Genomic DNA, 14993 nt, shown 5'->3' on the forward strand with positions numbered 1-14993 from the left:
CTTTCAGATTCAGGGCAAGGTTGTATGCTTAATAAAATAAGTGCAGGCCATATCCCTATTTCGTTCAGCTCTTTGGAGCACTTTCAGAAAGCTGGCACACAACTATCTTTTTGAGACACTGTCCCCTGCAATGAACTGTGGGTGTTCAGCCTTCTTTCTTTCCTCTGCTTAAACTTTAGCTAGATAGCTTTCCTTATCTCTCCTTTCCCATATCCTCTTGCCTCTGAACCAAGTTTAACCAAGTTTCAGGACCAGTTCTTACTCTTTAGCAGAAAGACACCCCGCCAGTGCTTTTCTAAAGAAGAAAATGTTTTCTGTTTTAAACTACATTTCATATGTTCGCAAAAGACCTGGGAAGGTTCAATGAGTGATCCCCTCCTCAGTTAAAACTGTAACCCTACCACCAACTGACAGTGGAAGCTCTTTCTTGGTTCTGCCACAGATCTCTCAGGGACTTTTGATACCATCAACCATGGTATCCTTCTGGACCATCTAGAGGAGTTGGGGACATTGTTACGCAGTGGTTCTGCTCCTTCCTCCTGGGCTATGTCCAGAAACTGGTGATGGTGTTCAGACCCATGGCTGCTCACTTGTGGGGTGCCTCAGGGCTTTGTCCTCTCCCCCATCCTTTCAGATATCTATATGAAGCCACTGGGAGAGACCATCAGGGGTGTTGGGCTGGGTGTTCATCAGTATGCAGATGATACACAGCTCTACTTCTTGTTTAAATCAGAACCAGCGAAGGCAATGAAGGTCCTGTGTGTCTGGAAGTGGTTGGAGGATGGAGGGCAGTTAATGGATTGAGGTCAAATCCCGACAAGACAGAAACACTGTTTCTGGGGAAGGTGGGCAGGTGTGTGTCACTCCCTGGTCCTGAATGTACCACAAAGGAACAGGTGTGCAGCCTTGGGGCCATTTTGGACTCACTGCTGTCCATTGAGGTGCAACTTAATTCTGTGTCCGGGCAGCTGTTTACCAGCTTCATCTGGTACACTGGCTGAGACCCTCCCTGCCTGCCCACTGTCTCTCCAGCAGGTTATCTCCTGCTTGGACTAATGCAATGCACTGTAGGTGGGGCTACCTTTAAAGGTTACTTGGAAACTACAACTAATCCAGAACGCAGCAGGAAAACTGTGAGTGGCCGCTGGAACCATATAACACCAGTCCTGAAAGACCTACATTGGCTTCCCAGTACGTTTCTGAGCACAATTCAAAATGTTGGTGCTGACCTTTAAAGCCCTAAATGGCCTTGGCCCTATATACCTGAAGGAGCCTCTCCATCCCTATTGTCCAGCCTGGACACTGAGGTCCAGCTCTGAGTCCCTCACTGCAAGAAGTAAAGTTACAGGGAACCAGGCAGAGAGCCTTCTGGGCTGTTCAGCAAAGAACCTGTGAAAACTACAAAGGCTTTGCATTAGAAGTCCATGCCTCTCTGACACTGGAAGTGCTTTATGAATTTATCGTGCTAGTCTGTTCCTCTGACCTACTTAATCCACTCCTTCCCCTGGCTTGGTATGTGTTTTTGAGATCACTCTGCCGGCCAATGCATACAAGAACTCCAGTTCATGCAGTTTGCTCTGGATTTTGTTCCTGCAACAAGGTCTGGTGCACTGTAATAAGAAGCAGAAAGTATTTCTCACCAGAAACAATTACACACTCTTCAGCAGATGGTGCTAGATGGGATATTGCCAAGGAAAATTTGGCCTCTTCCTCTAGGAACATCTTCTTTCAACTGGGTGTCTTGACTGGGTCAAAATTGCTAGCACATTGCTACCAGCTTCTGATAACTCTGCTATAGGAGTTCTATGTCTCTTATAAAAATATATGTATATTTCCCCAAGGTTTATGGTTGTCCTTATACTGAAAAATCTGGTGTGCCATCTTATTGCCTCCACTGCCAAGAACAGAGGGTCATCGGTGTCAAGCTATGTATCGTTCCTTGTTTCACTTTAGTTGTTCCAGGCAACAGTTAACCATGAGAAGACTGAATCAGACATTTGGGACTACAGTTAAGGACTATTTTGCTAATGCCTGCACAGGCTGTACTGATTTGCTGCTAAATGTGTGAACTGCCAGAATGGGAAAATATTACATCTGAGAGTATATGAAACTTCAGCCAGTGGTATATTTGATCTGATAGCTATTTCAACTCATGCAAGTCATTACTTTACCCCTCAAGTGTTTGCTATGCTGGCGCAAACATTAGGGGACCAGCAAATGAGTTTGCGTTAGTTAACATGAAGTGTAATTTTGCCTTTTATGCTGTTTTTTTATATTGGTAATTTTACAAACTTAATGATTTATAATGTTTTCATTCAGTTTTGATGAGGGATGAGTTATACCTAGTAAGCACCTTTTTTTGGGGGGGGAGATTGATTCAAGTTAACTTTGTGGCTATTTCCTTAAGCATAGGAAATTGTATGTTGAGAAAAATGTACACTTAAGAAAACCTTTACATTGTCTAAACTCCTTAGTGTATTAGTCACCCTATCTTTTACACATTTTAAGCTCTTTGTCATTATAGGAGAAATCATCTGCTACACACTTGCCTTAAGCAAAAGCAGTTCATAATCTTTGCCCTTAATCTCTCTTTCAGTTTCCTTCCAATTAGAAACAATCTTTCCCCAATACTTTAATTAATACTTAAACATTAAAATATTAGGCATTATGGAATAAATCATCTGTTGGATGCTTGCATCCAGAAAAACTGGGCTCATAAGCTCTTGTCCTTAATCTTTCTTTCAATTTTCTTCCATTAAAAAAAAAAAATCTTGTCTCAATACTCTAATTAATGCAAATGATATTCGTGATTAGTTAGTATTATGCTAATCTGGGTCCAGAATTTACCTAAATCTGCATGGTGTTGTCTGAGTACCAGATTGCTTTGGGTTTCTTAGTAAAATTACATTAGCCTGCCAGCTGTACAAAACAACATGATAGAGTAGAAATCCAAGCAAATAATCAAGATTACATTAGTTTTGTTTCTTAATGAACAACTGTTTGCATTAGGGATTACATACAAATTATGGTTTTCCTCTCTGTGCCGAAGCAGCCAGGCATCTGTTAATAGGCTTCTTTTTTCCCCTGACTTCTCTAAATAGATTGAAGTGTGCTAAGGCAGCGAGAGAAGAGTCTAATATTTCATGTAATTGAATTTGTTCCATTACAAAGCAATCATCACTCTGAGGGCCACTGCTAAATCTTGAATTTCTCCCTTCAACTGCTCTGTGGAACACAGAGAATATAGTAGTGAATATTTTAAGGAAGGAACCAATCACTCTTCTCCTCTTATTACACAGGAACAGATTACATACCTACCTGTTGGCCGTTACACCTGTGCACTTGCGAATTCCTGCCATTTGTCAGAGAAGGAATGTCACTAATAAACATTATACATGGGGATGTCTAACTTACACCTAAAAGCCCTTTTAGCAAGGAGCCTGCAGAACGCAGCACTGGATAAAATGCAAACTCTTCCTCCATCCTGCAGAAATTATGTGCAGTTTACATATGCAGAACCCTTGGTCACCTCAGTGAGTATTAAACAAATAGTGAACACTTTTTAGTATTTAACACAAATACTTCTAAACACATGTGTGGCCTTTTTTTCCCTTTTCTTTTTTTTGCACTATCCATTTACTGTTCAACAGCCTGATTCAATCCTGCCCTGGTTTCATATTGAGCACCAGTAACATGCCTGTTGTTATTTTCTGCTTGATTTAATTATTTTTCCTGTGTACAGGTCTACTCATTCTTCCATGCGCTAATCTCATCTGCAGAACTCACACTGTGACAGCTCATTACTGCTAGTAAAATGTAGGACGCTGATAGGGAAAGAAAGCCCTCTGTCCTTCCCAGTCTTTTTGTCATTGTACATCCAGACACTCTGTTTGTGAGATATAAGTAAAAAAGTTAAATGCAAATCAATCCGCAGACTACTGAACAGTTAAAGGCTGATAAATCTCACAGCACATGTTGAACAAGGGCAGCAAAACAAAGAAGCGAAACTTTAGAACACTTTTTATTTTAATGTGGCAGCTCCTATTCAGAAATGTATCAAATCTTTTCTTTTTTTAAAGTGCCGAATATCTGAAGTGCTGCAAAGGAGCAGAAGTCCCACCTGTGGAGGAATTTAATAAACCACGAGGCAGATTTTAGCACAGGGAAGCAAACAGGAGAACAAGCTAAATAGTTTGTGACTTTTCAAAAGGCAACTTCAGCGGTAGCAACCTCAGGAGTACAACAAATCAGTCTGATTTAATTTGAGGACTTAGTAGGCTATCAGAAATCATAATTTATATATTCTGCTTCTTGTAATTTTAATTTTTCATGACCAGGGAAGAAAGACACTCGCTGCTTTCTCACAATTCAAGCTATCTTCTAATTTTCACAAGTTGGTTCTCTTTTAGTAACATTCTAATAGCCTGTTATGCCTTTTCCTGCCCAGATACTGTTAGTTACACTTCCAGTTTTGTGCCATAGCATCAAATGAGGACCAGAACATGCTGCCATGCTGATATGCTTTAAAGTTAATGAAAATATTCATATGGAATTCAGGAACATCAGGCATCAAACTCAACCACCCCAAATGCAACATTCTGAAAGCTTCATTACTCTGAAAAGTTTGCTAAAATTAAAATAAAAAATGACAAATTCTTCCCTTCATTTATGGAATTTTGATATCTGCCTAGTATTCCTCTGTGAACTTGCTCATTAAAAAGCAATTACATAAAACACTTTTCACTAGATCTAAGTGTGTTGTATGAAGTGCCTAATGTGACCAGATCTCTCAGAAGCTGCAAAGCGCTTCTGATAAGACGTTTCAACTGTGCTCAGTTGAATGTTATGTTAACTCTGCTCTATCCCGTTTCCCCTTTGCTATCGTTATTGTTTTTATTTAAACCACTCCATGAATCAAGAACTTGTACGTTGACCACTAATAATGAACCACATGTTGTAGATTATTACTGCAAATTTATTGTGCTATTTTTGTGATGTACAAATAACATGAGAAGACCTGGTCTATTTATTTGTATAATTTTATTATCATTATGACCCCTGGTTAAAAAACCCAATATGCAAAGCATGAAAAGAATGAAAAAATCAAAGAGAGTATCTGTTCTATTAAGGCAAGCACATTAAAAAGAATTCCTGTTCTACTCATTGTATGTAGCATTTAAGACTGTACAAACTAAAAGTCTTGCTAGCCTAGCTTACTTATGAACGCACAGTAATAATAATATATTACTGTACTGTACTGCTTTGTTTATATGCCAGCCAGCATATCTCACATCTGTATTTTGGACTCCAAAGATCAATGGAATAAATGAATTCCAATTTGGCTTCTAGTCACTAAAAACTAACACATGCCATCATTATTCACATATGCACCCTTTAACATGTATAATTCAGTTCACTGGATAAAGTTAATATGTAAACCTGTGGCTTTTAAAAACATGCTTTATATACCCAAAGATCATTACACTGTGCTTTTTTTATTTAAGCCATCACTGCAACAATAAATAATTCCACCTTGGCTGTTAGCAACATGTCCCAAAAGAGCTAGATGTAAATTTTTCTAATGGCTACTTTCTGAACTACTTATTATACTGTGTAAGCTAGATGGTAAAGCCTTAGCCCAATAGTTTCTTCTTCCGTGGTATAGTTAGGGGACTTGAAATGTGAGAGTCTTCATTCCGCTGTGCTACATTCCCTAAGATTTCCTGCAAATGAAACACCATGAAGGGGAGCAACGGCCATGTTCACACGAGAAAAAAATGTTGGCAGCCTGATCCGAGGGCTCTCCCTGAAAGTTTCAGGAGGACAGTAGAATTGGTGTGGCAGGGGTGGAGGAAGAGACCCAATAACTTTCATTACTGGCCCTGGAAATCAATGCTAGCTGAGAAGAAGAAAAAGTATCAAGAAATCAACATACAAGGCCCAGAGCATTTAACCCAGCCCTAACTGAAACGGATATAGAACATTAAAACAAAAGACTGAAGCAGACATTTCAATGGATCAGTTTATCTCGATACACTAATTCAACAGGCTGGGGCTATGCCCACAGAAATGTGATTTCAGATCCTGGGATACATCATGAAAACAGATGCCAGATCCACAGTTCTACAATCCCATTCACAGCGGCATTTCTCCATGCACTTTTGTGAATCAGTGCTACTTTTGCCAAGCCCAAACAGCTTTCACACACCCCACTTAAATAGCAAGTCCCTCATGCCGCATTGCAAGCTCCTATTGAAAACCCCTCAAATTTCAAAAGACATTTGCCATGCAGCACAGAGACATAGCTGTCAACTTTTCCCTTTTCTTGCGAGGAGTCCTATTCGGAATAAGGGAATTTCCCTTTAAAAAAGGGAAAAGTTGAAAGCTATGCACAGAGAGTAGATGCTACATCAACGGAAGTTCAGAGTTTCCTTGGGCATGCAAAAGTAGCTACGCCATTCTTTCGATCCTGGTCCATATCTTGGAATTTTGCTTACTTTGATGTTGAGAAAAATGCAAAAACAAGCCCAGACTACTTATTAAATCCTTGCACAGAGATCTTGTGTCATCTTCCAAACTCTACCTATCTGAGGAAGGTCTTCATAGACGTTGACTATGTTTATGTATATGCATCAGCAGAGATTAGTCGCTATGAAATTAAATCTAGCATCCCAACTGTTTAGAACTTTTAAAACACAAAACAAGCAAAATGACTCCCTGTCGTTGGCTGAATACTAAAGAAGGTTGAGCGGCATGGAGAGAGGTCAAGGCAGACTAGATTTAGACACAAAGGCACCATTGATCAGAGAATTTCATATATTGGTAACTTCAGGCATACCTGGCCAGGTCATGAAGCTGTACTAAGTGTGTGTGTGTGTGTGTGTGTGTGTGTGTGTGTGTGAGAGAGAGAGAGAGAGAGAGAGAGAGAGAGAGAGAACAATACAATCTGGTTGTTTACCTAGCAAGAGTCCACCAAAATGAATGAGAAAAACATAGCTTTTGTCCTGTTATTGCAAGGTTGGGGAATGTGTGGCTGCCTCTGTTCTGTTGGACTATAAATCTCAACATCTCTGAGTGTTGGCAGTGTTAGAAGGGGCTGATGGAAGTTGGAGTCCACCAATATCAGGGATGGTGGTTAGCTTCCAAATTGCTGCATTATTGCATTTCAGCCAAATGTACTGAAAAAATTAAGGCAGTTTTGCAATGTCAGGTTCAATTGTTCTTAATACATATGGTAAAGGTAAAGGGACCTGACAGTTACGGTAAGTCCAGTCACGAACGACTCTGGGGTTGCGGCACTCATCTCGCTTTACAGGCCGAGGGAGCTGGCATTTGTCCGCTTCCACAGACAGTTTTTCTGGGTCATGTGGCCAGCATGACTAAGCCGCTTCTGGCGAAGCCAGAGCAGTGCACAGAAACGCCGTTTACCTTCCCGCTGGAGCAGCACCGATTTATCTACTTACACTGGTGTGCTTTTGAACTGCTAGGTTGGCAGGAGCTGGGACTGAACAACGGGAGCTCACCCCGTCGCCCGGCCTCGAACCACCGACCTTCCGATCAGCAAGTCCAAGCAGCTCAGTGGTTTAAACCACAGTGCCACCAGTGTCTCTTAATACGTATGGAAACATAAAATTGGTGTTTGTTATTGATCATATTACATCATTCCATCCTCAAACCCTGTAGATTGGTGTTGTGATTGCTGAGGCTTCTGGCCATGTCAAGAAATAATGCGGTTTCCACAAACATGGGGAATGAGCCCCAATTTCCCCCCAGCTGCATCCCCACCCCCACTCAGATGTGGCTCTGGGGGGATATCTCCCCAAACCTTCAAAAGTGATTTTTCAGGCATCATTGAGCTATCAAAAGAAAGGGGAGCAAAAATGTGAGCAGGTAGCCCTTTGGATTGCGGTCATTCTGGAGAAGTGAAAACTTTAAGAAACAGAGCTTATTAAAATTAATTCAATCAAGACTTTTGCCTAGTTTCTGAAAGCAAAAAACAAAACAAAAAAGGACAAGAAAGGACAATTTCTCTGCACTGCACTTCGGCCCTTTGATAACAACAGGATGTTAAAAACACACAAGAGTACGCTGGACTGTTGCCAGACTATGTAATACAACTGAAGTGAATGGCAAGATGCCATTGTCTAGCAGTTCTTTAAAGGTTTTCCAGCTTTCACTTGCTACTGAAAGAATATTGCTCTAGAGAACCATGAGGGACATTTGACATGCAACTACCGGTATATAGTGGTAGGAGCTTCTCATTAAAAAAATGTCACCAAGGTAAACTTACCTCCAAACATTTTTTGGCACAGCCAGCTTGTAACTCCTAACCTACTAGCTTACATGGCAATGTATCCTTTCTCTGTCACTTTTTTCATAGCATAACCTCTGGTATGCAAGCTGTACAGGGTGCAGGGTGCATCTGCAGCCAAACCTTATGCGCTACTGAAGGAGAAGTAGCATGGTTCAGGATCAGGCCCATCAGCCCAAATCTGTGCCGGTACATCCTTCCATCCCTATGTTGGGATATGTTCAGCATATCCATCAACACCACTGAATCAGCACATTAGGAAATTGTCATTATTATTATTATTTCTTGCATTTGTTGGTTGTTTTTCTTACCAAGTAACTCAATGTGACTTACAACCCCTTCCATGGCAAAGCGACACAACATCTTCTGAGGCTAGGGCCACCATCACAGTTGCCCCACACTCAAAGGAGCTCCAGAACAGAGCCCAAAGAAAGAAAGCCCAACAGAGACTTCGTCTCAGAGTATTGCGGAAGAATGATGTCAATCAACATTTGATGATACCCTTCTACCGTTCAACAATTGAAAGTGTCCTTTCAAACTGCATCACTGTGTGGTATGCTGGTTTGACAACCACTGGTAGGAAGTGTGGTGAATACAGCACAAGATATTATGAGCTGTCCCGTGAATCCGCTGGATGAAATAGCGGAAGAACGTTGCCTCAGGAGAGTGAGGAAAATTCTCAGAGATGATTCACACCCTTGCTGGCACTTTCTTGATCTCCTGCCCTCAGGCAGAAGATATAGAAGCATGATTAGTCGCACCAACAGGGTAAAGAACAGCTTCTATCCGTGAGCTGTTAGGCTGCTGAATGAAAAGATAACAACAGGGCAACTGACTTTTGGGTTTGGTGGGTGTGCATCAGTAAACGAGAGGAATTAAGACTAAGAGAGCTGAGTGCATGTGTAATCTCACTGTATACAAGTTGTAAAAGTGAAAATAAAGTATTTCAACGTTGCGCCAGAGCTGTTGCCATATATAAAGGTGTAACAGGATCTAACAGTTTAAAGATAAGGAGGGCAAGGTGTGCAGCTAGGAACTTGGAGCAGGATTCTGTTTTAGCTGCTACAGTACAAGCTTTGGTTGCAATTAAAGCAGGAGATAGGATTGGGTTGCCCAGGGAAACATTCTAAAGGAGCTGTTAGGATATTTCCAAGTGCAGAGCTCAGTTGTATATTAAGTTATGATTTGATTGTTTGTATAAGATGTACTACTGAATGGAGGACTGCTTCAGTGCTGTGAACAAATGCAATGCTGTATTATTAACTGTGAACTCTATGTGAAGTTTTTATCTGAGAAATCCACCCGAAAGGTGTGAAATCAAGACCATAGTGATTGAATTACTGAAACAGTGTGAATAGTCCTTCATTTGTATATATAATGCTAGTTAAACAATAATATGGCAATACTGACATTATTTTAAAAATCTGCACCAACTTTCTTCTGGGTTTTCAAGACTTTTAAGTAAGTATCTCACATTCAGAAGGTGTTACGAGATAGGCATTATAAGTTTTCACCATAGTACTTGCCATTCGTTTTCCATTTTTCATCAGCAAATTGAAAACATATGAATTGTGTTTAACATTACACGTTTCCAAACTTTCACTTAGCATTTATTATGCAAAATTAAGAACTATATGCAGACTTTTAGAAGACAGTATAAACTTGTAACAGACAGTATCATCCAATAGATACTATATGCTAACTGAAGAGATTAGTAAACTGGAAAAAAGTCAAATTTTTACATTTGTAGCAAGAAGTATCATCAATGTTGGTAGACTAAGGGCAGACTGAAACAAACCCAATTATGAAGATAACCTTTTTGTCCTTCCAAGCACTATCAAACATGATCAAGCACAAAAATGCTTAACTGTGGCAGGATTGTTCCCATACATTTAAAAATCGTAATGAACACGGAAGCCACCATGTCCATGTTTTTATGTTGGAATTGGACAAATGTAGCAACATAAAGTTTCTACATTCCATTTCCTTAACAAAGCAAGAAATACAAGGAGACATAGGACTGCAGTTCCTAAATTACCTTAAAAACAAGAGGTAGCTCTGCATCAGAAAGGATGAAAGTTGATTTATGATATTCCACCTGTCTACAAGAACCAAGTCTAAAGAACATCTGTGAATGCCACAGGTACATACAGACATATACTTTCCTATGTAAGGAGACCCCCTTTGGTTGGTGTTGTATTACGGCCTAACACAGGTTTACTTGGAGGTAAGTCGCACTGAGTTCAAAGTACTTCCTCTCTCATTGGTGTGTACAGGATTGCTGCCCTAATCTGATTACAAAGCAACCAAGTACAGTTGTTAATGAAGAAAAATCATAAACCTCAATAAACAAAAGCATTCGCTGCATCTGAAATGCCAAACCCAATTCATTTACTTAACGGTGGTTTATAACAGGAAGAAGTGTTCTGATCAAGACAGATACACAAAAGTAGAAATAGTTCTATTATACAGAGACAAATGCCTCTTTTGGAAATTATATGATATGTTTGGGATGCTAACGAGCAACTCACAAATACTGCTATAGTTTACCCCTTCTAACCTCTACATTTACAGAAGAACCTCCTTGATGGTATCTTCAGCATTATATATCCATTTGCTTTTAAATCAATTATGTCGCAAGTCTATTGAAAACAAAAGTTTCGTTAGCACAGTGAATGCTGGACTTGTGGTGCTCTGAAAATAAAGCAAGCAAACGGTTGAAATCTGTGGAGATATATTGCAAGACAAGTGGCCTGCTGGAACTCCTGCTATTAGCATTTCCATGAAAGCAAAAATCAAAGTTAATCTGGGCAAAATATTTAGGCACTCTCCTTTATTTCATTAAGTTGAATGTAGCATATGACAAGTTGCATTAACACAAACAGCCCACAACACAGCGTATGATTACATTATATTTTTGATAACTAAAGCCTGAAAGACCAATATGGGCACAATTTCTTTCAAAACATTTGCTTACTAAATGAAAAAAAATGAAAATTAGGCGGTACAGCCTAATCTCAGAGATTACTGTCCATACTTTACTACAGCTTCAGAACCTTAACTTTGATTATAACCTAGTTTTTAATATTAATAAGACATACTTTTTACACAAGCCAATTTGCAAATATTGAACTTGAAACCCCAAATGTGCCTAAGCTTCCCTCCTTATATAAACTAAATTACCATAAGTACAAAAAAAATCTGTTCATAATAAACACCATTCAAATATTTTCTTCAATTTAAGACCAAACTGAATAAAAGCATTAGATGAATGCAGATCATAAATATAATATTTTTGCAACAGGATTAGAAATCTATCTGATCATTAAGTAGTGGCCCAGGGTTTAATAAATTATTTCCCTCAATATCTACTTAAAAGTACAGGCACTTTTAAAGATTATTTAAAGTCCCTTTTCTTTGTGCTCACTTTTTTAGACTTTTCCACAAGTCTTACAATTTGCATTATTCAAAAATGAACAATATTTTAATAGAAGAAAACATACATATTTTTCTAAACTCTTCATCTCAGAAATGCTTACAAGGAGGAAAAAACAATTGTAAACATTGCAATGATGTTGTAAACATTTTAGCGATCCTGTAAATTTTATCTTTAAAGTGACAATTCTTATCTACCTTATCTACTCGGAAATAAACCCCAGCTAAACATGTATAGGAAGGGAGCCTGAAATGAACAGAGAGAAGCTAAAAAGAATGAAAAATTTAAGCATACGAAATATCAAAAGATACGCAAACAAGTATGTGGCTGTGATACGCTTTAACATCAGAGTCCATATTCACTGATGAACCCTTCAAAAATGTAAGTAACTTCTTAAAAGACATTTAAAGCATGGTGCCATGGAATTCAATGGGATGACATCAGTGTAAACAAATAGAAAATCTCCCTCTGGAAGTCTGTTTTAAACACATTCACTTGGAAGCAAATGCTTCAAATGGAACAAATAAATTTGCCTACAATCACAGCTTTAAACTGCACCCTAATAATATAAATCAAAAACGTTTCAATGAGACTTCCTCCCAAGCAGCCAACATAGAATTATTCATTTCCCACAAGATAATAATCTAAGCCACACAGGAAAACACTACATCTCAAGCGTTCTCTGAAAATACAGTGCAGTTTATTTATAACCCTGATAAGTCATTGCATGAACATTACATACCTAAACTTTTCAACGTGAGCAATTGCTACTTACGGAAGGTGGTGCATTTACAAAAGTTTCATCACTGATTCAGTAGTTAACACATAAACCTCATACATGAAGAGAAGAAACTCATTTAAAGTTTATTACTTAAATGTACATATCTGATAAGAAGAGAAGCTTTGAGCCTACAATACCACTTTTTTTTTTTACAATATCCTCGCATAACAAACTAAAGGAAGCACAGTTATATTAATTATCTGTATTTTAAAGATTACACTAATAAAATACTCATGAGTGAAAGTATTGATTTTCTTTTAACAATGCCAGCTTACTGGAAAGCTGTCCTTAAAGAAACCTTTCTTAAAACATAGGCATATTACTTTTTCAATAAAATCTGTGAACATGCAGTAATTTAATTAAACCTGTCACAACATACATTTTATAATACCATCCTCTGCACAGTGTTGCGCTACTTTAATGGCTCATTTAAATAACGAGCGAACACACGCACCGTGCACCAAATTCTGATTAAAGCGTACAACAGCAATCTGTTACCACCAAGTACTAATGCCAAATTAAAAAACATAGACTCACAAAAACCACTTTTTAATCACTGACTCCCTTTCTTTTGTGCAACTAAATTGACGTGATCACTCAGCGTACAAGGGCTCAACAAGTCGAAATAGTTCCCTTCCCTCTGTGAAAAATTCACAGCAAAAAAACAAACAAAAACAATGCGCAGCAAACATCCTTTAGATGAAAATACTCCCTGAGTATGTAACCTCCTCAGAAGGCACATAGCAAGAATCACCTTTTGGGGGGGAGGAAAAATAAATAAAACAAGCATAAAGTCCTTGGAAAGTGGCTTGGTGCAGGAAAGCACTAGGAATCAGAGAGCTGCCTTCTGTCCAGACTCTGGGACGTGCTGTCCATTGGCGCTCCTCATACCCACCGGCCATGAATAAAGTGTCTATTGTCTCTGCACTGTACTAATTGTGAAAAAACAGCCCATGCAGTAAGCATAATAATTATCCAGACAAACAAGCAAAGGCAATCAAGGAGGGAATGAAAGGAGTAAAAAAATACACGGACAGACAAAGCAACTCAGGAATGAAATTAATATTCATAATGAAAGGTTTTGCCAGCAGAAGGTCTTCATTCATAGCATGGCTATTTCATACAAGGGGCTATTGTCTAGACAACAAAATGAGCATATGAATAAAATTTCATGAAAACGCTCGTGAAGAGAAAAGCTTTTCTTTCCCAAAGTGCTCCGTTGCTGGTCCCCAGTATTTTGTTCGGAGAAACTTTCAAACGGTTCCTCTCAGTAACATTTAAAAAGTTGCCTCTCCCTGGGTTCTCCCTTCTCTTTTTGTTTTGTTTCCTTCCTTCAGTTGCAGCTGTACAAATATGATTTTTTTTTAAAGCCATGCTCGCCCAAACAAAGAAGAATTGGACTTAATATGCATAGCTTCATTAACTAAATTTAATTATGCCAAGCGGCATATTAATCAGTAGTTGCTCTAGTTACTGTATTCAATGAAAGGGAGGAGGAAATTAAGGGAGGTGTGGGGGGGTCAATTGCATACTGATTAGGAAAGCAGCTCGCAACGTGATACAATGCACTTTCCAAAGAATTATTCAGAAAGAAACAGAATAAATAGGCAGATTGCTCTGTTTTAGGACCAACTCAAGAACAATTAGTCAAGAACATGATGACATTGTTGCTTTCTTTCCCCACCGTCACTGCTTCTAGGTCTACATTCTCACACCCAGCCAGCCTGGGCACAAAGTAAAATTGACATTTTGTGGGGATTTTTGTTGTTGTTGTTTAGTTTCTTTAAAGAAAAGGAACGGGGGTTAAACCCTTCCTCCTGCTCCCGCTGTATTTCTAAAAAGGCTGCCTGTGACCCCAACCACAATAGAAGAGAAACCTTATCTAACATGCTATGATGCTTCAGGGCTCCGCAGACGCACTGCAACTTGCAGTTGGAAGTTTCTGCGCCTGGATGTGAACTTTATAAACACGTGCATTGCAACAATGAAGGAGGAGTTCAAAAAGAGAAGGGAGGAAAAAAAAATCTTTCGGGAAGGAAAAAAAATTGTTATCACGCCAACTTACCATCCACCAAGTCCTAGCTGACATGTCATAACATAGCTGCCATTTTATGGAGCTGTCCGACGCCTTCCCTGCCATTACGCTGTCAGCAACCTTCATCTGATGCAACTCAATGGAAGATAAGATACCTAATCAAGAAAACATCAGCAGTGGCTTGCAGGGCTACATGTAGGCCAATCCTTATCACACTGCATCATGGGAAAAGCTCCTTTATTCGCAAGAACTCCAACCTCACAGATATAAAGACAAGGATCAGGTTTTGTTGCTTGCGTGTTAGGGTGTGTGTGTGTGTGTGTCTGAAGGGATCGGTGAAACGAGCGAACATTCCTCGTGTATCATGTGTACAAGACTTAAGTATTTTTCAAGTGGGCGGCTAAATGCTTTGCTGGGCAATGTAGGCTAA

General features: G+C 39.3%; 1 protein-coding gene across 3 annotated transcripts in view; it reads right to left on the bottom strand.

The window, feature by feature from the left end:
• The window catches only part of NFIB (nuclear factor I B), a 295932-nt gene extending 281228 nt beyond the window's left edge, over window positions 1-14704 (bottom strand). For all 3 annotated transcript variants that reach the window (XM_083593437.1, XM_083593447.1, XM_083593446.1), the window contains exon 1: window positions 14594-14704. In XM_083593437.1, the coding sequence (XP_083449563.1) occupies window positions 14594-14689 (96 nt within the window). In that variant the 5' untranslated portion in view covers window positions 14690-14704. The remainder of the gene's footprint in view (window positions 1-14593) is intronic.
• Window positions 14705-14993: the final 289 nt, after the last annotated feature.

The sequence above is a fragment of the Podarcis filfolensis genome, assembly GCF_964270895.1.
Source record: "Podarcis filfolensis genome assembly, chromosome: 17".
Classification (NCBI taxonomy): Eukaryota; Metazoa; Chordata; class Lepidosauria; order Squamata; family Lacertidae; genus Podarcis; species Podarcis filfolensis.